The sequence below is a fragment of the Diachasma alloeum genome, unplaced genomic scaffold (assembly GCF_001412515.2).
Source record: "Diachasma alloeum isolate Michigan unplaced genomic scaffold, Dall2.0 Dall_scaffold_00906, whole genome shotgun sequence".
Taxonomy (NCBI): Eukaryota; Metazoa; Arthropoda; class Insecta; order Hymenoptera; family Braconidae; genus Diachasma; species Diachasma alloeum.
Window position 1 is genome coordinate 186,306 of NW_021681024.1, and position 26,160 is coordinate 212,465.

Consider the following 26,160-nt stretch of genomic DNA (forward strand, 5'->3'; position numbering starts at 1 on the left):
TGGATGTTCCATTTGTGATTTTTATTTTCATTTGGGAACTTGTTAATTCTTAAGATATATCCCCAGTAAATAATATATAATACTTCATTTTTTCTATGACATTCACTTGCGGGACATTTTTTTAGGGATATTTGAGAGTACGTTTCGTTATTAAAAAAGTTGATGAATATATATAATTGCTATTTATTCCAAAATTCGAAGACTTTGCGAATTCTTTCATTGTGTAGTCGTGCGCCTCTAGTAGAAGGTAAATTTAAGCCACTAGATGGATGCTGAAGTACTACTGACACATCTTCTGCTGTTTCAAAAAGTTTTGCAGTGCGGCTAACATTCCCGGTTCGTACATGTCGCAAGGATGTCATTGTTGTTGTTGTTATTATCCTTGGGATCTCACCTTCTTCATCTTCATTATCTAGAAAGTGATGGAATGTAAGTACTCAAATTCCTTATCAATATAAAATAGTAAGCGAAAAAAGTCATTATAAACACACCCAGCTGCAGGTTATTAGTTTCACAACTATCCTTATTCAATAAAACAGTGTCATCACAAGTGCTAAAAGAATTTCGAGATAATAGGGGCATTTCACGTTCATTTGGAGTGGGTCCTTCAACATTCTCAAGAGTCATTTCGTAAATGGTTGAAAAATTATTAAAAAAAAAAGATGGTTTTAATTTTTTGTCATCTAACACTACATTCATCTCCTGCGAATCTTGACTTAGTGCTGAAATATTCATATCTTTGTTACTGATATTATCATCTCTGCCAAAAGCTATGATTTCGCATATTTCTCCACTTTCATCAAATAATCCATGTTTTGTTTCCTTTTTGCATTCTCCTTGTGAAAAATAATTTCTTTCATCGGAAGTGGCCATGTTGAAATTTTTCTCTAAACGTGTGCCTTTCATTATCAATGATTCTTCATCGTTGATTATCTCTGGTGAAGAATTATTTGTGGGATAGTGTGATGTTAACTTTAGTGAATCGGGATTATCTTTTGGTGAATCGTCATAAGATGAATCAAAATTTTCAAATTCCCCAGATGCTGCTTCGGTCAATGTATTTTTTCGACTTTTAGCCGAAAGGATCGCCATTCTCCCCAAAGCACGAATAGCATTGCCAGTCTTCTAATAAGCAGAAAATCGAAATTCATGCGTAACATCATGCTTAATTAATTTAAAAAAACACACAGAAAACACACGCGCGCATATGAAGACAAACTGGATTACGTTTCACGGCCAATTTAATGAATTCTCACCTGCCACTTTCGTCTAATAATGAAATTTTTCAATTTATCTGTGGATAAAACTACTTGACTCATCTTTTCTGCACACTGCGTTAACCAAGGATGTGTCAGACAATTCCTTGCCGATCTTCGCAATCTAAAAAAATTAATGTATAAAAATGAAAGGCTCTGGAAAAGAATGGGGCAAAGTTGGTGGAACGTTTGTGATCTACTTCAATTTCGATCGATATCTCTATTCATAAATAGAGATATTGGCAGTTTTACCTCTATCTTTTCCTATTTTATAACTATTCCGAACATATATATGTTATTAAGTACGTACTCTTTTTTCTTAATTAAAAGTGAACTGATAAAATCAAGGGCTTCTTTGGAAATGGCAATGAAAGCTTCATCATCGAAATCATAATCAGCACGCGTAATATTGACGAATGTTTCTGCATCACTCTCACCCATGAAAGGTGATAGTCCCGTTAATCTGCAACAAAAAGTACCCATTCAGTTTTTTAAAAATTTCTTCCAAATTATTCATCTAGTAACAGACATTCTACAATAATTTCTAGTCTAGGTAAAATAGGGAAATCGTCAAATCCATCGATTACACATCTTTCATTTAAAAGTAAAAAGAGCAATCAAGTAATATGTCTTACAGTACATAACAGATGACCCCGATACTCCACATGTCTGACTCTGGACCAATAGGTTCAAAACTAATTATTTCCGGAGAAACGAACTCTGGCGTTCCAAACAATACTCGTACTGGCGTATTCGGTGTAAGCATTTGAGCCAAACCAAAATCAATCAATTTTATTCGATGGCACGTACGTGATTGACACATTATATTTTCTGGCTAAAATTTTTCATCCAAATTAAAACAATGTGAAAACACAATTTTGATATTTCTATAAATTATCCAATAATTAAGTCTTCCACAAACCTTCAAATCCATGTGTACTATGTGTTTATCATGCATGTAGGCAACTCCCTCACAAATTTGTCTGACAAAAAGTATACTATCTTTTTCTGTTAATGTGAAATCATCCGCTACAACCCTCTCAAACAATTCTCCTCCCGAGATACTAATCATCAATTAATGGTGTATGAGATAAAAAAGAAATTAAATAATAAAATATAATTGAATTGTACATACTATTCTGTAACCATAATCATTTCTTTTGAACCTTCAAAGGCAGTTATCAATCGCAACAGCTTAGGATGGTTCATTGCATTCATAATATCAATTTCTTTCAGTACTTGTTGACGATCCTTGGCTTTAATCGTTCGAACGAATTTTGCTGCTCGATGTATTTTGGTCGATTTGTCGATTACTTTTCGAACAACGCCATATCGACCTTTACCAATTTCCTCAAGGGTGTCAAAGTGGGCATCAAAGATGTATCTCGGCATCACTTCAACGATGAAAGATTGTGATGTTTCACCCAAATCTTCGGAATCTTGACATATTGGAAATTTACACTCACAACCAGTTGTCAATTAATTATCAAGTTGATATTTTATTAATATAAAATTATGGCTATTTCCTCATCGTACCTTCCTCATCTATGCCGTCCGTTTTCATTGAGGAATTGTCCATTCTGTTTTTTGTAATATTTCCGATCTGTGATTTACCAATATCACTAACTTGAAAACCACATTCGGATACTGCTGGTATACCATTCCCTGTTGTGATACTCCTTGGGCTTATCACAATTGATGAATCTAGGAAAAGAAGAAGAAATTTATTATCGAAATATTTCATTGAATCTATTACACACTCGAATAAGGATTCTCATTGCAACGAGATTAAGTTAGTTGTAGAATTGAAAACTAAAAGTAAACAATTTCTAGTGCATTCAACTATTGTAATTGATACAATGTGCGATAGTTTTATATTTCATACATAAGTCGACTAATCGAGGAATGATGCTCTCGACAAATGTGGTAACAAGACTGCCTGATGAGCAACTGAACGTCTGAAGGCATGAGAGTATTTACTTTAGACCTTGGAATATAGTGGGGAGAACCCAGAAATGTCTTGGTATACGTATACTACGTTAGACTCTATACACTCTGTATGTATATTAGCGACAGTATACGTAAGTCGTCAGTTTCAGATTCTTACATCTACATCCTATGGAGAAGATCACAGAGACAACGTGGTAGGTAATTAAGTATCGTTCGAGATACGTATTACGAATTGAATTACTTGGAATACCATTATAATAATACAATAAAATGAAACTAAAGACGTGACGAATTGTAGTGCAACCTTGAGGAAAAAAAATGGACATGTATCATTTACATTATTATACTTGAAGTTTTTTACTATATATTATCCTTGTTTTTTTTTTTATTGATAAGAAAACAACTGGCGTCGAGTATGGCGAGATTTATTTGCACCGATTAAATCTCTGCCAACTGCATCTTCAAGGCATATACTATATTTCCCTGCTTCTTTGCACGTAATTTTTTTCAAAGTTCGGTGAGAAAGACCCATTATACTTTGAATTTTTATATGATCATTCAGTATCATTTCCTCCTGGCCCTAGAATTATAAATAAAATTACATGATTATCATTGAAGAATTTTAGATAGTGATGAATTTTTCCGTGCATTTAAAATAAATCCTTTTCTTTTTCCAAGAAACCCAAGTGAAAATAAATGTAGAATTTTTTAGCGACTTTTTCCATGTTTCTTGAGCACATTAATAAATCATCTAGCACCAGAATATATTCTTGTTATTTGAAATAGTATACAGATTATCCATACTTTATGGAACCACTGCACCGCCTCTGCTAGAAACCTGCTATAGATTGCTAAAAGTGCTGATGAAATAGCTGGAGTATGTATCTTGTCAGTGTCTTTAGAATCGAATTTATCCTTTAAATATGACAATGCATTCTCAAATGGGCTTGATAGATTGGATAAATTTTTCAAATATTTTCGACTCTGGGTAGAATTAAATTCTGCGCACTTGATCTCTGCAGTCAATGCTGCATGATTATGTGGGCGATCGTTAGTTAAATGTATCTGTCTCGAAGAAGTTTGTGCAATTCCCCTTGATATAGATCCCTGTTTACCTACAATGATGAATTTCTTTGAAGATAACGGCAATTTATGTTCTCTAATATTAAAAGGAAATGTTAATGGGAAACCTCGTATGACTTCAAGTCGCGCAGTCGCTTCGACTCTACCAATGTCATTTTCTAATGTGATTCGGTAAAGTCCAGCATCTTCATATGTGATTTGCACAATTTCCAAAATTCTCAAATCGTCCTTCTCTCTGATAGAAATTCTTGCAGTTGATATAACAGTTGTGCCATCCTTGTCCCAATTTGCCCAGGGTGTTGGATGTCCTGTGACGGCACACTGGAATCTGATAGTGTCTCCTTCTTCAGCAACACGATTATGGGGTATAGCATAAAATTTCGGTGCAGCAGGCATTCTCGGACGTCGTCCAGTTTTCTGCGTCGGCTCTCGCACTGCGATACAAATACACCACAGAAGATAATAATAACAATAATAATAATAATAATAAGAAAGAGAAAAAGAATGAAAAATAAATAAATAAATAACATTGCAATACTATAAGTATTACTTACTGACGCACGCCGGCGATAGGCTCCGTATTGGTGTTGACCTTGGAGTTGAAATGGGCGTTGCATTTGGAGAGAGTAAACGTATGGGCTTCTTCAATCTTCGGTTGATAGATATTTCTTTACCTTCAGGTACTGTAATATGAAAATGGCAGTTTCAATGATTTTCATTAATTATTGAGAGGGTGGAATTATCAATTGGCAATTACCATCCACTATCAAGCAGGCTGACGTGTATGCACTACCTAGATCGTTATAAACTACACAAACGTATTCGCCTTCATCTTCTGGATATACTTGTTGTATGTGTAACTGTGCCGTTTCATTCTCAAAATCGAAAATTACATCATCTTGAAGTGGCACTAACTTTCAAACAGAATGAAGAAATTGCGTATCATTTGATGTGTGGTTTTGATTAGGAAAAATAGAATAACAAAAAAAATAACTACGTATTACCTTATTTCCTCTTTCCCATCGAATACACGGTGGTGGAGTAGCATCAACTTTACAAATGAATGTAACGGCATCTCCATCACAACATCGAATATTCTTCAATGGGCTTTTAATTACTGGCAATGTTTGTATTTCACTATAAAAGTCATAAAAAAAAAAAAAAAAAAAAAACACAAAATCCAATTTACACAGAGACTTGAGACCAGATACTTGATTTATATTTTCTGGAGTATAAATTCATACCTATGTTTTACTGTCTGTTTCCTATTAATCTCTTGCCTTTCGGGATCTATAGTATAATGATATTCAATATTATAACCATCAATCAATTTTTGTTCTCGTCATTCTAAAAATTACCTCTAGCATAAATTTGAAGAGATATTACTGCTTTAGCTTCTCCAAAACAATTCTTAGCTATGACAGAATATGTTCCAGTGAAATCCAACTTAGCATATGGAATCTCAAGCTGATATTGTGGGCCTAAGCCCACTGGTCGAAAATGTGGGGCATCTTTGTAATAATCAGGCTGAAACACATATATGTATTTTTCTTCAATAAATATTTAACACGCAGGCCGCAATATCCGGCTATATGCTGCCTATATATGCTGAGATTATGAATGTAAGTTAGATGAAGATTAATTTTATACTGTTAACCATATATAGAGAGAAAGTTTTAAACTCAGTTGGTTCATAAATGGCAATCGCTGAAAATACTACTCTTATATTATTCATACAATATGAATGAATGATGGAGCTATATGAATACCGGTGTATGTGAAGGTTTTTTTTTGCATGTAATTGAAATATTTTTCTCCAAGGAACTGAAGAAATACATAAAATTCTATTCTATATTTACCAATTTTTCAATATTTTCTTTTATGGCTTACCCGTAAAAAATCGCGAAGCCAGATAACATCTGGCTCAGGATCTCCGATAACTTGACAGACAATGATAATATTATCACCTTCAAAAGCATCTGTTGACAGTGGTTTTGTAATGAATACCGGCTCTTTGGAATACCTGAAAGATGTTTAATTACATAATAATTAATAAATGTCATGGGATTAATTATTCGTATGCTTACGGTATGTTTGAGGATTGTCCAATTTCCATTGATAATTGAAGGGAATTTTCAACATCATTTTCATAACCATTTGTTAAAACATGTATTTGGGTTTTACTTTCGGCTTGTCCTACTTCATTTGTTGCTATACAACAATAAAAACCAGAATCTTTGTATGATACATGAGCTAACGTCAGTTCTACAGTTCCATCATGATGCAATGACATTACTGTATTTCTATTGGGACGAAGGCGCTTTCCATTCCGGTACCTGTATAATCAAAACGCACCCATAAATAGAATAGCTAAATTTTGAATCCATTTGAAACAAAATCAAAGTTCTTACCAAGTAATACCAACAGCGGGATAAGCTTCTAGTTGCGCAGTCATTCGAAGTTCATGATTTTGAATCACAGTATAGATTGAATTCAGCAAGTGCGTAAATTGTGGAGCAATATATGCCCTTATGCCCTCATCCACAATAAGATGGCAGCGACATGATAAACATCCATGGACATTTTGCGCTCTTACCATATAATTACCCGTATTATCAATTTTCGAGCGACTTATTTCCAAAGTATGAAAATGGGCCTCATCTTTCGATATACTCATATTTTCCACTTGACAATTCATACCTTTGTTAAAATAAATTTGTAATTATCATCCAAAAACTTGATAAGTTAGTAAATAATATAATCGATTTGTACCTTCAATATCAATTTTTTCTTCATCTTTATACCAAGTTACTACGGGCTCTGGATTACCATCAACTTGACATGTTAATCTCACGGGATATGTTGCTTGGACACGTCTATCTCGAAGTCTCATCGTAAATTCTGGTGATCGCTCTTCACTCATACTATCGATTGTTCTGAGGGAAGAATGAAAAAAATATATAGATACTACAGAATTCATTGGGATTTTTTGTATGCATTTGATTTCCATTTATTGACAATGAAAATAGACCTCATCGTTCGTAATTTTTCATCTGCATCGGCAATCTTGGGATCAGTAACGACTTGCACTCTTGCAAAAGTTGATACCCTTCCAGCAACGTTTGTAGCATCACAAACATATCTACCCGAATCAATTTCTTTGATATCAACAATTGACAAAGAGCATTTTGAATCGATATTATGGATGATGAATCTTGGATCATGTGTTCCATCGAGTTCGGCACTATCTTTGTACCATCGTATGTGAGTGGAAGATTTATTATTATTAATCTATTGAATATACATATAAATTCGATCATTATATTGGCATTGACTTATTATTCCTTCTAATTAATATTAACTCACCTCGCAATCTAATTTCAACGTCGTCCCTTCGAGTGCTTTCAATTGACTTGGCAACATTTTTGAAAATTCGGGAAATTTTATAATTTCTTTTACAATGACAGAATTCGTCATAGTTACAGATTCTCCCCATCCATATTGATTTCTTGGTGTAATTCTAAATTTATATTCTTTGCCGGGACACAAATTGAAGGCATCAAATGAATTGGTTGATGTTACTCCGAGCTTGAATAGAAAACACGTAGGTTGGGTCTTTTTATTATTGTTCTTCTTCTTTTTCATGTTGTTATTATTACTACTACTACTACAATTACTATTATTATTATTATTATTATTGTTATGAATTTATTTGTTTATTTAACGTTTAATATCATTGGAATTCAGAAATCTCAACGATTCCCATGATTTCTTGAACAAAGCGAATTATTGATCGATTGTTGTGTAATTACATACACAGACAGAGAAAGTCTAGTCGAATACCTCTATCCATCGGGCTCCACAATCACCACCAAGTAACCATGCATCAACTCGGTAAGCGATAATTGATGCTGGTCCTCGTTGTTCAGCTTTACCCCAGGATAAAGCCAACCATGTTTTTCCACCGTCGATCACTACGGGTTCACTAGAGATAGGACCTGGTATGACTGTGAACATTTAGATGAAAAACTCTCGCTAAAAAAATTTCCAACAGCATCTCGTTCAGCACTTATGTACGAAAGTCAATATTCATGTCAAAAAGTCAAATGTTGAATTTCCTATAATTTGTTTATTACAATTCAGTCAATATTGCGTAACGTGGAAGATTTTTCACTACTTAGAATTATTCTCAGAACGATTGATTATATCAATCGAAACCCTCGGCGATTGTTTTGGTTATTACTATCGGCTCAAAAAGTCTAGACTCCTGACATTACAGGGTTTTTCGGTATTGCAAAATTCCTGAAGATTGGTAAATCAATTCATAGAAAGGACAAAGTGAATGCACTGGATTTTTGTTCGACACAAGAATAAAAAACTTTTTAATGCGATAGTAATAGTCGCATACTCGCGGAGAGTTCGCCCAGGTTCTCCATATTTGAATCCAAGGGTTGGGATAGGATTTCTAGTTAGGTCTTTAAGTGAAAAATTCAATGAACGTTTAAAATGATATAATAAAGCATGCTTCAATCACTAATACAAAAAGGAGAAATAAATGAGTTTGGATACATTTGACTGTTCATCAGTCTAAGATAAAAGTATAATTTCTTTGGATATATTGTTCAAGTCACTACTTTGTTTAAACACAAAAACGAAGTATCTTCATTGTTTCAATTGCTCAGATATCCATATTGCTGGCATGGCAATCGCACAGTTTTCTAATCAAAACTGGATTTAGGTAACGCCTTGAAATTGCTCATGTTACCAGGGCGCTTGATTTTTTCTCCACAAGACTGAAATATACAATTACTTACTGACTTGTACAAGCGTTTACCGAAGTTCTGAAACAAAATACGTAGAATGCAAGTTTAGATTGTTTCAGAACTTTAGTAAATGATTGTAATTAGATATCTCTTCCTGACACAATTGAAGAAGAAGCCAAAAAAGCACAAAAAACAAAAACAAATAATTTGTAATAGACAGTATAGAATTAGCACTCACGATAAAAAAAATATTTACATTTGAATTCTGATGGCTTTGGCTCGTGACTATGACTCAGGTACTTATTCATATTCTCGAAATTCCATTCTGTTGATCTTGCTGGCGTTAATGACCTTGCACGTTGTTTAATCTGAATATTGAATAAAATTCTAGTTAATATGAAAAAATGAAGAATATTGGTAGCATTACCCTGATCGTGAAGAAACTACGATCATAGCCATAACGATTTTTAACAAGAATACAGTATGTTCCCTCATCCTGATACTCAATCCTCTTGAATGTAATTCTAACATAATCATCATGACTTTCTTTGTACGATCTAGCGCCGTTCGTGATATCTACCAGTCCCTTCATCAAAATCACTGGAATTATCGTAAAAATTGGAGGTATTATGATGATAAACGTTTACTAGTTTGTATAACATAACTATACCTTTTGGCTTAGGTACTCCACCTACTCTGAATGATAAACTGACATCTTCTCCAACGCAAGCATTGATTACCTTGTCAACGGGACGTGATATAAATGTGGCTGGCTTTCCGTTTTCTCTCAAGTATAAGTATCCTCCGTCAAACTTTACATTACCATATTCAATATTACCAAACGTCTTATCTGTTCGATAGGTATCGTTGGAACGCTCAAAATCAGATGAATCAGAACTCAGCAGACTGGATGAATACATGTCATAACCCATAGTGGAATGCATTTCAGTAGTTAAAATAGGTCTTTTTTTATGAGTCCTCATACTCGCTCCGTCAGAATTTGGAGTAACTATGAAGAGAGTCACAGAATAGATAAGAATTTATGTTCTACTTTTTATGATACAATTACTTAGATAGATGGAAATATAAATTTTTACCTGCATTGTCATGATATGTAAAATGAGAATTGCATTCACTGAAGCCAGATTTATTCTCTGCTCTGCATGTGTACAGACCATTATCATAATCACCTGGATTGGATATTTGTAAGCGACATATTCCTTCTGCTAGATCACTTTGTCTGTATCTGTCGTTCATTTCTATAATTTTTCCATCTTTCAACCACGTTATGACCGGTGGAGGTTGAGCTCTCACTCTACACTCCAGAACGAGTTTATCGTCACCGAACTTGAATGTATCTAATATAAGGAATCTTTATGATATATGGAATATAATAAGAGCTGTATAGCATGAATCGGATTTAATCGTCTATCACTTTGTATAAGCCGAGTTGAACATGACGAATTCATAACCCGAGTCGAGGATTTGGTTGTGATTGGACGTACACAGGTCTTTCAAGATCTCTCCAGACCTAGATGGACCTGGTAAGTCCTAATCAGTTCTGCGACGTACTTTTCCAGAGACCTTTCGAATCCTCAGTTCTTTTCGGTCCTGAGAAGTCCTCCGCGATGCTACCGAGAACGCGTGATTTTACGAGCGGGTGAAGGGGAAGGCATGTATGCGGAGGGTTGAAATTTGTAGCCAACGAGGAGACAGGGTTGCAGAATATATTTTAGCCACCCTCATCTCCCCGTTTGCAGGCGGTGTTTAAATAAAAAATAGTGAACGTTGATTCTGTATTTATTGACCCCCTGATGCCAATGAAACCCTCGGAGGTGAAAGAAAAGGGGAAAAAAATTTGTCATTTTCACGTGGGTCAAGGGTGAACGTCGATTTTCGCCAAAATTGAATTTGTTCGCCAAGTGAAAGTTGATTCTGTATTTTCTAACAATTCTGATGCCCATGAAACCCCCGAAGGCGCGATAAAAGTCGAAAGAAAATTTTTTTTTTCACCCCGAGCCAAAGAGTCAGATTTTCTGTTTTTCCAGAGGGAAAGTCGACTTTCGCCAAAATCGAATTTTTTAGTCAGACGAGTGTTGATTCCAACTATTTAAGTGACGGGCTATTCAGAACTCTCAAAAATATGTGGGAAAAGTGAAAACTAAAAAAAATTGTTTTTCACCCGAAGCCAAAGGGTTAGATTTTCATTTTTGCCAGGGGGAAAGTCGACTTTCGCCAAAATCGAATTTTTTAGTCAGACGAGTGTTGATTCCAACTATTTAAGTGACGGGCTATTCAGAACTCTCAAAAATATGTGGGAAAAGTGAAAACTAAAAAAAATTGTTTTTCACCCGAAGCCAAAGGGTTAGATTTTCATTTTTGCCAGGGGGAAAGTCGACTTTCGCCAAAATCGAATTTTTTAGTCAGACGAGTGTTGATTCCAACTATTTAAGTGACGGGCTATTCAGAACTCTCAAAAATATGTGGGAAAAGTGAAAACTAAAAAAAATTGTTTTTCACCCGAAGCCAAAGGGTTAGATTTTCATTTTTGCCAGGGGGAAAGTCGACTTTCGCCAAAATCGAATTTTTTAGCCGGGTGAACGTTGATTCCAACTATTTAAGCGACGGGCTATTCAGAACTATCAAAAGTATGTGGAAAAAGTGAAAAATGAAAAAAAAAATTTTTCACCGGAGGCCAAAGTGTCGGATCTTGGATTTTTCCGGGGGGAAAGTCGGTCCAAGGGTCACAAGGGTCAAAGTGTCAGATCTTGGATTTTTCGCCAAAATCGAATTTTTTAGCCGGGTGAACGTTGATTCCAACTATTTAAGCGACGGGCTATTCAGAACTATCAAAAGTATGTGGAAAAAGTGAAAAATGAAAAAAAAAATTTTTCACCGGAGGCCAAAGTGTCGGATCTTGGATTTTTCCGGGGGGAAAGTCGGTCCAAGGGTCACAAGGGTCAAAGTGTCAGATCTTGGATTTTTCGCCAAAATCGAATTTTTTAGCCGGGTGAACGTTGATTCCAACTATTTAAGCGACGGGCTATTCAGAACTATCAAAAGTATGTGGAAAAAGTGAAAAATGAAAAAAAAAATTTTTCACCGGAGGCCAAAGTGTCGGATCTTGGATTTTTCCGGGGGGAAAGTCGGTCCAAGGGTCACAAGGGTCAAAGTGTCAGATCTTGGATTTTTCGCCAAAATCGAATTTTTTAGCCGGGTGAACGTTGATTCCAACTATTTAAGCGACGGGCTATTCAGAACTATCAAAAGTATGTGGAAAAAGTGAAAAATGAAAAAAAAAATTTTTCACCGGAGGCCAAAGTGTCGGATCTTGGATTTTTCCGGGGGGAAAGTCGGTCCAAGGGTCACAAGGGTCAAAGTGTCAGATCTTGGATTTTTCGCCAAAATCGAATTTTTTAGCCGGGTGAACGTTGATTCCAACTATTTAAGCGACGGGCTATTCAGAACTATCAAAAGTATGTGGAAAAAGTGAAAAATGAAAAAAAAAATTTTTCACCGGAGGCCAAAGTGTCGGATCTTGGATTTTTCCGGGGGGAAAGTCGGTCCAAGGGTCACAAGGGTCAAAGTGTCAGATCTTGGATTTTTCGCCAAAATCGAATTTTTTAGCCGGGTGAACGTTGATTCCAACTATATAAGCGACGGGCTATTCAGAACTCTCAAAACTATGTGGAAAAAGTGAAAATTGAAAAAAAAATTTTTTCACCGGGGGCCACAGGGTCAGATTTTCGGTTTTTACTTGGAACAATGGTCAGATTTGTTGACACTTTCATTTTTTATTTGGATAATACATGCAAGCGTAGGGACAAGAGTGGCTAGAATAGATTCTGCAACCTTCTCCCCTTGTTGGGTAAAAATGTCAAGCCTCCACATACATGCATCTCATTGAAAAAAAAACAATAATTGCATTTTTTATTTCAATAACGCATGAGTAAACAGGGATATGAACGCAGATTTAATATAGGCCCATAGAATTACGGGGACCGGGAAGGATTTGGAAAGTCTGAATGCAAGTCCTGCTTACACCTAACAAGTGCTGAAATGGGACATAACCAGAGGTAGAAAGGTCTCGGAAGCACTTGGGAAGAGGCTTCCCAAGACCTATCCAGTTCTGAATGGAAAGACCTAAGTAGAACTTGTCAGGTCCAATTATTCGACTCGGGAATATGCAGTATTGACCATTTTAAGAAGGCCCATTTTGCTCGACTTTTGACCTGTGGGAGGTGTGTGTTATGCTCGCCGAAGACAAGTGCTACCCTCCCAAAGGTCAAAGAACACTTCTCACGAGTGTCGAACCCTATTTTTCATCACAATCTGTGAAAAGTGGGATTCAACATTTACACAAGTGATGAAAAACTATTTAATACATACCTTTCATCGGTCTTGTGAAGATAGGCAATAACTGTGTAGATTCATAGCCAGCGTAAACTTTCAATTTAGCTTCAGTGTATGCTTCACCGTAAATATTTTTAGCACTACAGGTATAATCTCCAGAATCTTGAGGTCTTACTGAATAAATTTCCAAAGATACTACTCCATTATCGTTCGTTATGCAATATCGGTTACTCGTTTGCAATAGTTCTCTACTATTGTGCATCCACAGCATAAAAGGTTCAGGATCACCGAGTACTGTACAAGTCAATTTTATTCTTGATTCTGCAGCTGCAGTTCGGTCTATTAATTTCATACAGAAAATCGGTTTTTTCCCTTTATTTCTTGGGCCAGGTAAGTATTCCCTATCAGCATCAGACTTTTGATATCGATCCAATTTTTTGTCTGAGAGATCAGAATATTGGGATCGATCATTCGTCATGAATTCGTCGATGTCAATTGATATTGACGGTAGAAAGCTTGAAGTGTCTCGTTCTTTCAATTCTCCTAAGATCATATTTGATACCGAGGATTCTGATGACTCTGAATTTATAGTTACGTTAGTCTCCCCCAAATCCAATTTCGAAAGTAAGTCTTCGTTATATGATTCTATATCAGACATGTATCGTTGTTTTAGTCCAATTCCAATATATTGACTGCTTTCCAGTTTATCTGTTGCTTCAGAAGGAGGGATTTGATTTCTCGTTAGTTTTTCCATCGTCTCAACATTTCTTTCCAAGATTTGCGGTATATTATCTGCCTCTTTTGTTTTAGTATAACCAATTTTCTTGACTTTTTCACTTCTGTTTAAAATTTCTCGTTCAGTATGTGATTGCTCATAATCTTCATGTACTTGGTGAATTTCATTGTTCATTGTATCGTGAGATTCAAATAACTTCTGTTCATTCATTCGACTCTTCTGTCTGTTTTGTCTTTTTACACGTGCTTCATCTTCGTATGAATTGCTGGGAATAGCTTCTTTTCTTGAGACTTGATTTTCTTTTACATTTGCGTCAACCAAATTTTTCTCTCTCATAAAGTCTCTTTCATTATTCACTGTCAATTGTTGTTCATTATTGCTTTTAGAAATATCATTTAAAACTTCATCGTGCTTTTCTATCACATCTTTCACTTTATCTTTGGAAAGTATATTTTTTGACTCTATATCAAGCATAATATTACTCGTTTTTAATTGTTTGTCGGGTTTTATTGAGCAGTCGTTTGGTTCTACTACTTGTCTCTTCGACAATTTATCATTTGTTGCTGATGGCATTGATGTCATTTGTTGCTGAATATTACTGAGATCGGACTCTCCATATGTGCCTCCTGATATTTCGTGCGACTTTTCATCTTGCTGAGAATTTAAAATTTCTTCTAATTTCTTTTGGTCTATTGCCGTTTTTTCCAAATTTTCTGCACTACCATTCACTGTTTCGCGATCATTTTTTTCAAAATTTTCAACCACTTCTTCATTAGATATGTTCATATTCCTTATCTCGCCATCATACACACCCATGATATTGATTGGTTCTGGTTTTATTTCCACATCATCAACATGTAAATTGATCGAGTGATCTCTCTTATATTTTGACGGTTCTTCCAATTTTCTTATTGTCATTGTACTTATTTCATTCATTATCAATTCATGTAATCTCTCCAATACCAAGCACTTGCTATATTCCAGCATATCTTTTGGATACATTTTTTCCAATTTTTCATGAATGTTTTCGTAAATATCCATTATAAAGTCATTTACATGAGCCTTTGTCATCATGAGAGGTTCTATTTTTCCTTTATTGAACTCTGTCAATATAATATCTTGAATCCATTCTTCAGATATTCCACAGGAGAGACTGGATTCTGCAATTTCCGTACCTCCTACACTTTTGATTGTGCATAATGGATTGTCGTCAGCAGTCTTATCTGTAATGTTCAATTCTTTTATAGCCTCTACAAAATTCAAAACATGTCTATTGTCTGCAGAAAGTATTTTCTTCGAGTGAATTTTATCATTATGGTCCTTGTGAAAATAATCTCCAGAGGATTGTTCTCCACATACTGGTAATAGTCCCTCTGATAACTTTCCGTTTTCATCTTCAATTGATTTTTTTATATAATTCGGATGATTTTTTTCAGGTATATTTCCATTATCTGGATTGTGGGCTTCATCTGTCACCACCAGTCCAGGTTGCCATATCTGCACGTTTACTTGATGTTGTGATGCGGTATTGGAAGAATCCATATCTGCAACTACTACATTTGAATCTATTGGATAATTTTCCATCATATTTTGAGTATATTCATTGGGAATCATTTCGTCAAATGTTTGCGGACAATTGAAAATTTGTTGCTGACGTTGTGATGCAGCCTGTAGGACATCATTTTGATGAAGAGCAGCAATATGATGATCGAACGCTTCAGAGCTCACTGCATCTTTTGGAATTTCCCACAGAAATTCAATGTCCACGGTACTAGGTCGTCCGAGTATTATGGCTGTAGGTGTGAAATCGGAAATATTTTCTATGAGTTCTCTTCCCAAGGTCATAGAAGCATCACTCGTCACAACGTTGGCTTCAGGTTTTTTTAATTCAGCAATTTCAAGATCTTGGGTGCATTCTTCATGTATGCATTGACTTGAAGTTACTGGGTTTTGTAAAATGATTGATTGGGAGGTGGGCTTGAGAGGATCTATGTATTGCTCTAGTTCAATCTTTTTAGCAGATTGACTTTCGAGCTTAGATATTATCAGCGGTTCAATGGCCTCTCCAAGAGCGATATCAGTAATACTTGTGGTCGGTCTAATGTTTTGTAGTTCATCATGATCGCAAGATTGAGCCGCATTGACAATTTGGATTTCTGATCCCATTGAACTCAACTCTTCTAGGCTATGATCTGAAAATTGACAATGGAAAACCAATGGGTTGTTTAAAATTGTTACATGATTTATTGACTTGATCCATTCTTTCTGTCCATCATCCTGAGACACTTTAACAAATGTTTGTTCCACATCGCGTACGACCAACTCCTTGGTTACATTTTCATTACTATCATCCATGGATATTTCCATTGGCCAAATTTGTTGTAGTTCTGGATTATTGTTACGTTTAAAAATTTGTTTTTTTCGCATTGCCAATTCCATAATGATAAGTTGTTCGATATTTCTATCAGATATTGAATGATGGAAAAACTTTCCATCGTTTTTCATAATTTCCTTTATGTTATATTTGATAGTCTCTATTAATGTTTTTTGGCTCGCTGATTCTTCCAATATTACTTCGAACGTGGCGATGACTAGCTCCTCGATTTTATGCTTGAGTATTATATCTGTGATTGTTTCAGAATTGTATTCACTTGTTTTCGGCAGAAAGCTCTCAATTCCAAAAATACTCATTAGTTGTTTCTCAAATTCATTCTGGATTGATGATGTAATATTTTCGAGAGAAATTCCCTTATTGAATATTGATAGACTACTTTTTTCAATATTATGTTTAATACCACCAACAAGTTTTTTTTCCTCAATCCAATTCACGATGGTATTCCGTAATTCTATTGAGATTAATTTTCTGATCTGGTCGTTGAGACTAATCTCGTTAGGTATGAAGCTGAATTTTTCATTATCCTCATTATCCGTTTCTTTATTTTCAAATGTATTACGTGCCATCTTATTACTATTATCAAACTGACAATCTTCAATGATTTTTTCACATGTAGGCCCATCATACGACACATTTGATTGATTTGCTGCACCAAATTCCTTGCATTTGATGGGGTGCATGGAATCATCAGCTGCTACATATTCAGGTAATGATAATGATTCATTACTGGCAGTCTTATTTTCAGTTGTATTCTCCCTTAATTTGATAGATTGAAGCTCTTCTACAATTATATCACGAACTAGCTCTTCCATTAGTGAGTGCTGATCTACATTGAGATTTTGTGATATAGTGACCTGAACTTTGTCTTGAATGAGTTTGATGAAATTGATCGATGCATGCTGTAGTGCATCTTGATGATCCAATTCCTCCTCTATAATGTGTTTAATATCACTTTTTAATGATGTCTCGAAACTTGGTCCAACTTCATTGTTCTCTGCGTCAAGTGAAACTTGCGTTTGTTCTGGTACATCAGTAAAAGATTTTTTCATATTTGGTTCATTTATGAGTGGAACATCTTCTAATCTTTCAAGAACAGTAAATGTTTCATTGATGGATTCTTCTATTTCATCATTTCTCATGCAATTATTAATGGCTTCGGATTTGTCAACAATTGTTGGCGCGCATTCTAATGGTAATAATTCACATAATTTATTGGCCTGTCTCTTTTCTTTCGTTGTTTCAAATGATTCATCATCACCCATGCCCTGAAACTCTTTGTCATTAATATGGATTAAATTCTGAATAATTTCCAACTGTTGTGTGGGCTTATCATCTTTTTTTGTCTCACGTACGAGTATCGATGGAGTATTGAAATTGTCGTCGGTACCTTTGTTGTTATGTGATTTAATACATTGCAACTCTTTCACAGTGATATCCCGAACCGTCTCCTCGAATAATAACTGCTGATCTAAATTAGAAAATTTTGATACGGTGGCATGCACTTTTGCCTCAATCAGTTTGATTAAATCAATCGACTCACACTCTGGCTTACTTTGACGCTTCAATTCGTCCTCTATAATTTGAGTAATATGACTTTCTAATGATAATTCAGAACCTTCGAGACACTTGTTTTCTCTTGCATCATTGTCATGCGCAACATTAGGTAAAATGTTCATTTGTTCTAGCTTATAATTTGATGAATTGTCCTTTATTAGGTTATTTAGAATTTGAAAATCTTGTGTTGGCTCATGGGTGGTAAATGTTTCTTTGATTGGTTCATCTATTTCATGATTTCTCTCTAAACTTTCAATAGGATTAGATTTTTCATGAAATCTTTGTACACAATCTGGTGGTGGTAATAATTCACATAATTCTGTTCCTTGCACTTCCTCTCTTGCTTTCTCTAATTCATTATGAAAAATTTCTTCCGGCTCTTTTTCATTAAGACACAGTATCGATTCCATGACTTGTGACGATTCTATCAAAATATTGGCTGATTTTTGTTCAGACACAAGTGTGGACGGCATACAATGATTATCATTGATAACTACTTCATTATTTTCGGATTTGATAGTTTGGAGCTCTTCCACGGTGACATCACGAACCATCTCTTCCAATATTGATTTCTGATTTATATCAAAACGTTTCGACATTATGATATGCACTTTTTCCTGAACATGATTAATGAAACCAATCGATCCACACTTTCGTGCGCCTTGACGATCTAATTCGTCCTCTATAATGAATGTAATATGATCTCGTAATGACACTTGGAAATCTTGGGAAACATTATTTTCTACTGGTTTTTGGACTTGTTCTAGTGCATAATTTTGTGAAGTATTCATAATTGGTTTATTCACAATTTGGGAGTCTACCAATGCTTCCTGACTGAGCAAAGTTGAGTTAATCAATTTTTTCTCATCATCATTCTTTATATCTGAATTTTTCATTGTCTTTGATTCTTCAATAATCGTCAGAGTTGAATCTGGCATTAATGATTGATATAATTCTTTGCCCTGGGGCTTTTCTTCCGTTGTACCCTCTTCATTGATACATAGAATATTTTGCATGGTTTGTAACGGTTTTACCAAAGTACGATTTGATCCCTGCTCAGGCAAGGGTGGAAATGAAATATCGATATTATCATTGGTGGTCTCATTCTCATTTGATTTGACAGTTTGAAGTTGTTCCACAGTGATATCACGAACCATATCTTCCAATGTTGATTGTCGATTTATGTTAGAGTTTGCTGATATAGTGACATGCACTTTGTCTTGAACAAGTTTGATGAAATCGACAGATGCACAATCTAGTCTACCTTGACGATCCAATTCGTCTTCTACAATACGATCAATACTGCTTTCTAATGATACCTGAAAATCTTCGAGAATTTCAACATCAGATGAAATTTGCGCTCGTTCAAAAGCATAATTGGATGGATAATCTATCATTGAATTATTCGCAATTTGAGAATTTGCTAATGCATCATGGATAGGAAAAGTTTTGTGGGTTGTATCTTCAACTAGATTCTTCATAATTTCTGATTTCTCACTAATTTTACTTGTAGAATTTGGTGGTAATGATTCATATAATTTTTCAACTTGTATCTCTCTTTTTTTGGTCTCTAATGGTTCATTGTAGTGAGCTATTTTCGGAGTTTTTTCTTGGTTAATCCGAGGCATGATATCTGGTGAAATTTCATGGCCGATAGACGTAGTGTGAAGAGGGACCGATGAATATGGAGGACATTCAGTCGATACTTGCTCTGATTGCAATGAGTCTTGTATATCAAAAATGTTTTCTATCACCTGCGAAGGCTTTTCGATCCAAGAGTGATTATTCAAGTTCTCAATATCTTTGTATTTTATCTGTTTCTCATTATCCATGGAAATACCCATAGATAAATTCTCTTTAGTAACCGTTTCAAGTGTCGTAGTATTGAGTGTTATTTTAATAGTATCATTAATGCTCTGAAGAGACTCTATTACTGCTATGATACTTTCAATGACGGGGGTATTCGTTTTTTGGTCTTCAGAACAGCTCTTTAGTGTTTGTACAATTAGTTTCTCTTGAAGGAATTTATATTGTTCACATAAATCAGAAGCTGAATATAGGAATTCTTCAAGATTTTGCCTCACCACAGGTTTTGTTGATTCTTTTCGCCAAATTTCAATGATGATTCCTATGACATTACATAATTGGTCAGCTGTTCGTAAAAATTCTTCACAGATTGTCTCCACGTCATTTTCTAATGATTGTTTAGTCACCTGATTTATTTGAGATTTGATTAGGCCGATCTGTTTGACCAGTGCATCCAAGGGCTTATAGAGAAGTGTATGTACTTCATCGTCAGTCAATTTGTCCAGTGATAGTGCTGTATTAGCTAGACGATTTAATGGTTCTAGAATTGTCAATGCCCACAGGTGTAATTTTTCAGCTCGAGCCAAATCTGAGACTGTTTCTGAGTTTATGCACTCTTCAAGATTCATATTCATAGTTGATTTTGTCAGTTCTTCTTCCCTTTGTTCCTTTTGTAATGATGGAGAAATCCCTTCAGTTTTCTCAACTTCGTCAATCAAAGTTTCATTGGAAGAAGTAATGGCAACCAAAGCTACATGTCTCTCTATGATTTCTAATAATTGAATTATTCCAAGCTCGGAATGGTGTTTCTTGGTAAGGTTTAGAATTACTGTTTTCAAGTTACTTATAGGGCTCATCATATCCTTTAATATATATATTTCCTCTGGTTGATATTCTCGAGTTGAAAGGTTTTCTTGCAAATGACTTAGAGGAACTCGCAACTTTTTGAATTCATTTGCCACATAATCGTAAGTATTCTCTGACATATCATCAACATGACGTACTGATGTCGCTAAAGTAATTGTAATGTCACCAATGCATTGCCGTAGGTCTTCGATACTATCTATAAAATTCGGTGATGTTTCGGGTTTATTAATTGCAGCAAAGCTATTAGCCGATGCTCTCTCCAATATGGAGGACAATTCGAAATGTATGCTGCTCAATATTAGAGATACTTGATCAATTGTTTCTGGGAATTCTCCATGATCTTTATCAAATATGTCAGTTTTACTTTCGTTATTCTCAGGTGTTGAATGCAAAATTTTCTCTCCCATCGTATTATTATTTGACAATGTTTCCAATAATATGTTGGAAATGTCATTCATAATACAATATAGGTGTCGCACTAACTGTCTATAATTTTCTGTAATATCTTTCTCAGAGAATTCATTTTCATATGTTTTCAAAGCTACGACTAATGTTTCGAGTTTTAGTTGAAAGTCTTTTGCAACTTTTTCGAAATCATTCAATAAACTTTGGTTGGTGAGCGGCGATGAACAAAAATATATTGTTATTTCGGCAAGGTCTTCTAATGGTTCAGTTAGAGTTGTAATGACAAGTTCGTTGATATAATTTTCAATAATTCCATATGATCTATCTGAACGAACACTAGACATGAATGGATGAAGACACTGGTAAATAATTTCAAGTTTTTCAGCAATAATGAATATCCCTGAATCATCATTTTCCTCTTTTAGGAGAAAAATTTTTTGAATTGCCTGTTCTAGAGCCGACATTGCGATATTTATTCTCTTCAAATCAATGGGTGTGTAGGGTATCTCAGACGGGTTGCTGGAAGGTTTTGGAATGATAGCATCATTGTCAGTGATATCCACAGTAACTGATTGAAGATTCGTCGCTTGTAATGCTCCATTGACATCACTATTCGTTTCGTTGCTGTTGAGAGAATTTTTTTCGGAAAAAGCCGCTGATAATACATCACCGTCAGAAGCATAAGTGCTAATATTTTCATTGGCAAGTGAAAATTGCCCTTCCATAGATAATGGCTCGTTAGCACTGTGATAATCATCTGATAAATCCAAGGTTTTTATTGATTTGCGGTGGCTTTTTTTACTATGATCGCTTTTTGATGAGCTACTTTCCATAGATTTTTGTCTTTTTCTCAGTGGTCTTAAAGGGGATTGTCCCCCTATTGCTGACGAATAAGATGATATATTACTTTGTGAATGATCATCCATTATTGAAACATCTTCAACATCTACCTCCGTACGGAGATCTTCAAACTTTTCATTTCGAATGAAATAGTCAGGTGAAACATCAATGACAACTGCTTCCATTAGTAAATTACCGGTAGTTGACGTTTCTTTGGTAAAACGCATTGGTGGAAGTTCTATGACATCGCCCTCACTTATGTGCTCGGATAATTGATTTGCGTACATTTCGACAATTTGAATAGCATCTTCCTCAGTTAAATCTGGAGTTTCGTAGAGGCTGACTGAAATTTCTTTTCCATCGAAACTAAACGAAATTTCTCCATGATCATCTAAAGTTACTGAATTTTCAGTTTGAGGTGTATCATACAATTGAGAAGTTCGCTCTTCGTGAATTGTAGATAGCGAAACGTTCTTTGCTGATGTTTCAAGTTGTTCATTTTCTTGTCTTTGCACTTGTTTTGTTTCATTTGCGATACCAACCAGAGATGCTGAACTGCTCACTGATCCCATACAATTAGTGGCTCGACAAGTATATGTACCTAAGCAACATGTACCATTCCCACCTGATATAATTCTGTGAATATCTCCGGGTTTGAGTTCAATACCATCTTTGTACCACGTGAGGGCAGGTTGAGGAACTCCTATGACTTTGCACTCGAGGCTAACTGTCCCATCCTCAGAAAGCACGGCTTTGAGATTCTCCAGATATTTTGGTTTTCTAAAATGTTTTGGGATAATAAGTTTCAGAAAACATGATGTAACACTGTGACCAAAATCATTTTCAGCTAAACATTTCCATTGTGCTTGATCAATCAATTCCAAATTCGTAATTTCTAAATGAAAATTACCCAATGTGCTCTTGATCAATTTATATTTGACATCTTCAGTTATCAATTCATTATTACGGTACCAGGAAATTGATGGTTCTGATGATAATGTTACATCAATTCGAACAGAAAATGTGAAATTTTCATCAATTTTTGCTTCACAACATTTGAGACCCATCTTGAATTTGGGTACTTGAGTACATTCCTTGACTAATTGTAAACGCTCTTCTTCATTGAGCTGCTTGTCGATATCTTCAATAGTGAGTTCAGCTGTACTTTTCGCTTCACCCATACAATTTCTTGCGATACAGCAATATGAACCCAAAGAATTTGTTCCCGTTAATTGATAAACATCGCCTGGTTTTAATTCTTCACCATCCTTGAACCATTTTAATATAGGTGTTGGAAATCCAACTACTTTGCATTCAAATGATACTAAACCTTCTTCTGTGAGAATTGCTCGAAGATCCTCCATAAATCGCGGAATCCTATAATTTTTTGGAATCAACATGGAGATATTACATGTTGTCAATTGTTTAATATTTTCAAAGCTCGTTGCAACGCACTTCCATTCACCTTTGTCGATTGCTTCAAGATCCTGAATTTCAATTGAATATACTCCCAATCCATCTTCTACGATCTGATATTTTTCATTAGATTCTACACGGCCTCTTTCATTATACCATGCAACCTCTTTTGGCCAAGGTGGTACTTGAATTTCACAAGATAGTACCAGATTTTCACCAATTTTACATGACTCATTCTTCAAGTATTTTTTAAATATTGGTAATTGTCCTGAGGATTTTATGGATAAATTTGATTTTTCATCATCTTCTGAATCAATAACATGAACTTTTGAGGAAGAACAGGCGACCCCCATACAATTGACAGCTTCGCATCGGTATATACCTAGGGATGTAGAGTCTTCAGAGGATGCAGTTAAAGCAAAAATATCTCCAGCTTTCATTTCTTTTCCGTCCTTGAACCATTTCAATACTGGAGTTGGAACCCCGAGTACTTTGCACTCTAGGGAAACACTCCCACTTTCTGTCAAAAGCGCTCGCAATTCTTCAATAAAATGGGGTTTTTTGTAGGCTTTTGGTATGAGTACATTTAAGAAACAACTGCAGGATGATCGTCCACTATCATTTTCAGCAATACAAGTCCAATAGCCTTCGTCTTCAATAGTGACTGGTGCCACATCGATGCAGTGAAAATTCCCTTCATGAATAAGTGAAAAATGTGACCCAAGCTGAATGGGTTCATCATTTCTGTGCCATGTCACCTATAAAATAAAATTACGAGAATATTCTCTAAATTGATTTAATCTCGACCATTTCACCAGTTGAGGAGTGAAGAATTTGTGAATCACTGCTTTCGTCTTTTGTGGAATGAGTAAGTGGGATGCAATGCGGAAACTAAGCTGGCATAGAAGGGAAGACAAATATGCAAGTCGATTTACCTAAGCAACTACACCGTTTTATCTTTGGCTTTCTAGCCACCAGGAATCAGTTTTTTTTTTGTTTTTTTTTGTCTTAAAAGAAAATGTGTCTCCGAAATAGTCACTGAAATAATGTGGAATCCGCGGGGTACTGATTTTTACCTCCACTTTGTATATTTATTTATATTGCTATAGATCTGCATTAAATTCTCTTATAAATTAAAGTTGAATATCTATTTTGATATAAAGATATGAGTAGTTTTTTTTTTAGAAATCTTTATATTCCAGACATATTTTTATCTGACTTTATCCGATTTTTATCTGGTAAAGTGAGTTTTGACTCGTAATTTTCTTTTCAACGCTTTAATCTCCCACAGTGAAAAACCGTGTAATAAAGTAAATGATTTAAAATTATGATGGAAAATTAAAAACCTTGGTACATGAAGTGCTCTGAATTTCGACAAGAAATCGTGTTCTTGTGCCAATTTTTACAGCCAAATCACTAAGTTTTCTAATGAAGGTTGGTGGATCACTTTTTTGGGGCTCCCACAAAATGCCGTTGTTATTCATTGGTTTGATTCGTTGTGGCATTTCATCAACATCATTGGCTGAAGAATATTTATTTTCCAGAATGTCAGTTATACAAGGATGGTAGCTGATATAATGCCTCCTCGATGTCTTCGATTTATATGGGTCGATATTTTCATCCGGTCGAAATTTATAGCGAAATGTTGATATCTCCTGGTTTCCATGAAATCTGATGAAACAGAAGGTGATTCAATAAAATTAGATGGGCAAAAATGAATTCAAAATATTTGAATAATAATTCAAGGCACTACACAAAATGGGTGATTGCACCACAGTATGAAATCAAATTGTTTCTCCATATAAGCTTCTCAATAATATCCCGAGCCAAGTTTTGCTCATATAACTATTGACATTCGCTGCAGACGAAAAATGACTTAAAAAGCAAGGTCATTATATATTATTGAGATCTACATATATGCATGAAATTCATTCATGCTAGTGATATGAAATTTTTTATCATTACAACGATGTTAATGAAATAGAAATGTTTTTGAAAAATGAATTCATCTTCACATAAGAGTTATTTATTGCATGCTTCAATCGTACCGAATATTTATACTTGTTGGTCTACTTCGTGTGACTTCGTGCTGATTTTTTCCATTTGAACACTTGCAACACTGGCTCCCCATTTTCACTCCTTCATTATTTATTGCCGAATAAACGATATGCACATTCTTCTAGTATAAGCAGTCTAAATATTCCTCATAATTAACAAAAATATATAATAACATTGATCAACGAATCTTATTTTAGTCCAAAGCCCAAGAGCGCTGCATACGCCCACCGAACTAGAATACGAACCGAAATACCTATCGTCATAATCGAAATTGTTTTTTGAGTGTCAATGAGAATTGACTATAAATTGTGTATACTAAAGATAAGATTATGATAGTGGCAGGAATGAGTACAGTGAAAATTACCGATCTTTTATTTTGAGAGAATAGTGAAGTCGCGATGTTTTCGCTAAGTAATAATGGAATCGTATTTCTGGGTGAATTTGGTTACTATGCTTCTTTTTGACCGGTAGAGCAGTAGGTGAGTTTACGGCTTGCTTGATTCACACGAACAATCTTCAAGGATCGGACTGAGCATCGAATTTAGACACAACTGCGTTTGGGAGACGTCACATGGAGTTGAACCGAAAACTTTCGTAATCACTGTTTTTCCCTCCAACTCTTCCACCTATATATATATATATATATATATATATATATATATATATATATATATATAT

The 26,160-nt window shown here is 35.1% G+C and overlaps 1 protein-coding gene across 10 annotated transcripts; it reads right to left on the reverse strand.

Annotated features, from left to right (window-relative positions):
* LOC107045269 lies at positions 1-25,799 on the reverse strand. 10 transcript variants are annotated; one of them, XM_015267465.1, is made up of 30 exons: positions 25,473-25,688; positions 24,771-25,095; positions 13,442-24,182; positions 10,150-10,410; positions 9,723-10,061; positions 9,480-9,652; positions 9,309-9,420; positions 8,133-8,296; positions 7,656-7,877; positions 7,321-7,580; positions 7,062-7,225; positions 6,701-6,989; positions 6,377-6,625; positions 6,180-6,312; positions 5,648-5,816; positions 5,534-5,579; positions 5,294-5,426; positions 5,047-5,203; positions 4,844-4,972; positions 4,397-4,723; positions 4,011-4,321; positions 3,642-3,786; positions 2,793-2,960; positions 2,392-2,695; positions 2,179-2,320; positions 1,892-2,091; positions 1,567-1,719; positions 1,257-1,380; positions 492-1,125; positions 1-412 (listed from the first exon to the last, which is right to left on the reverse strand). In XM_015267465.1, exons 1-30 carry the CDS (start codon positions 25,553-25,555, stop codon positions 180-182), a joined length of 16,890 nt encoding a protein of 5,629 aa, XP_015122951.1. In that variant the 5' UTR covers positions 25,556-25,688; the 3' UTR covers positions 1-179. The 10 variants fall into 10 exon arrangements, 8 of the variants coding, with proteins under 8 accessions (XP_015122951.1, XP_015122952.1, XP_015122953.1 ...); XM_015267467.2 differs by lacking the exon at positions 492-1,125 and having other exon boundaries at positions 280-412; positions 25,473-25,744; XM_015267466.1 differs by lacking the exons at positions 3,642-3,786; positions 4,011-4,321 and having other exon boundaries at positions 25,473-25,691.
* Positions 25,800-26,160: the final 361 nt, after the last annotated feature.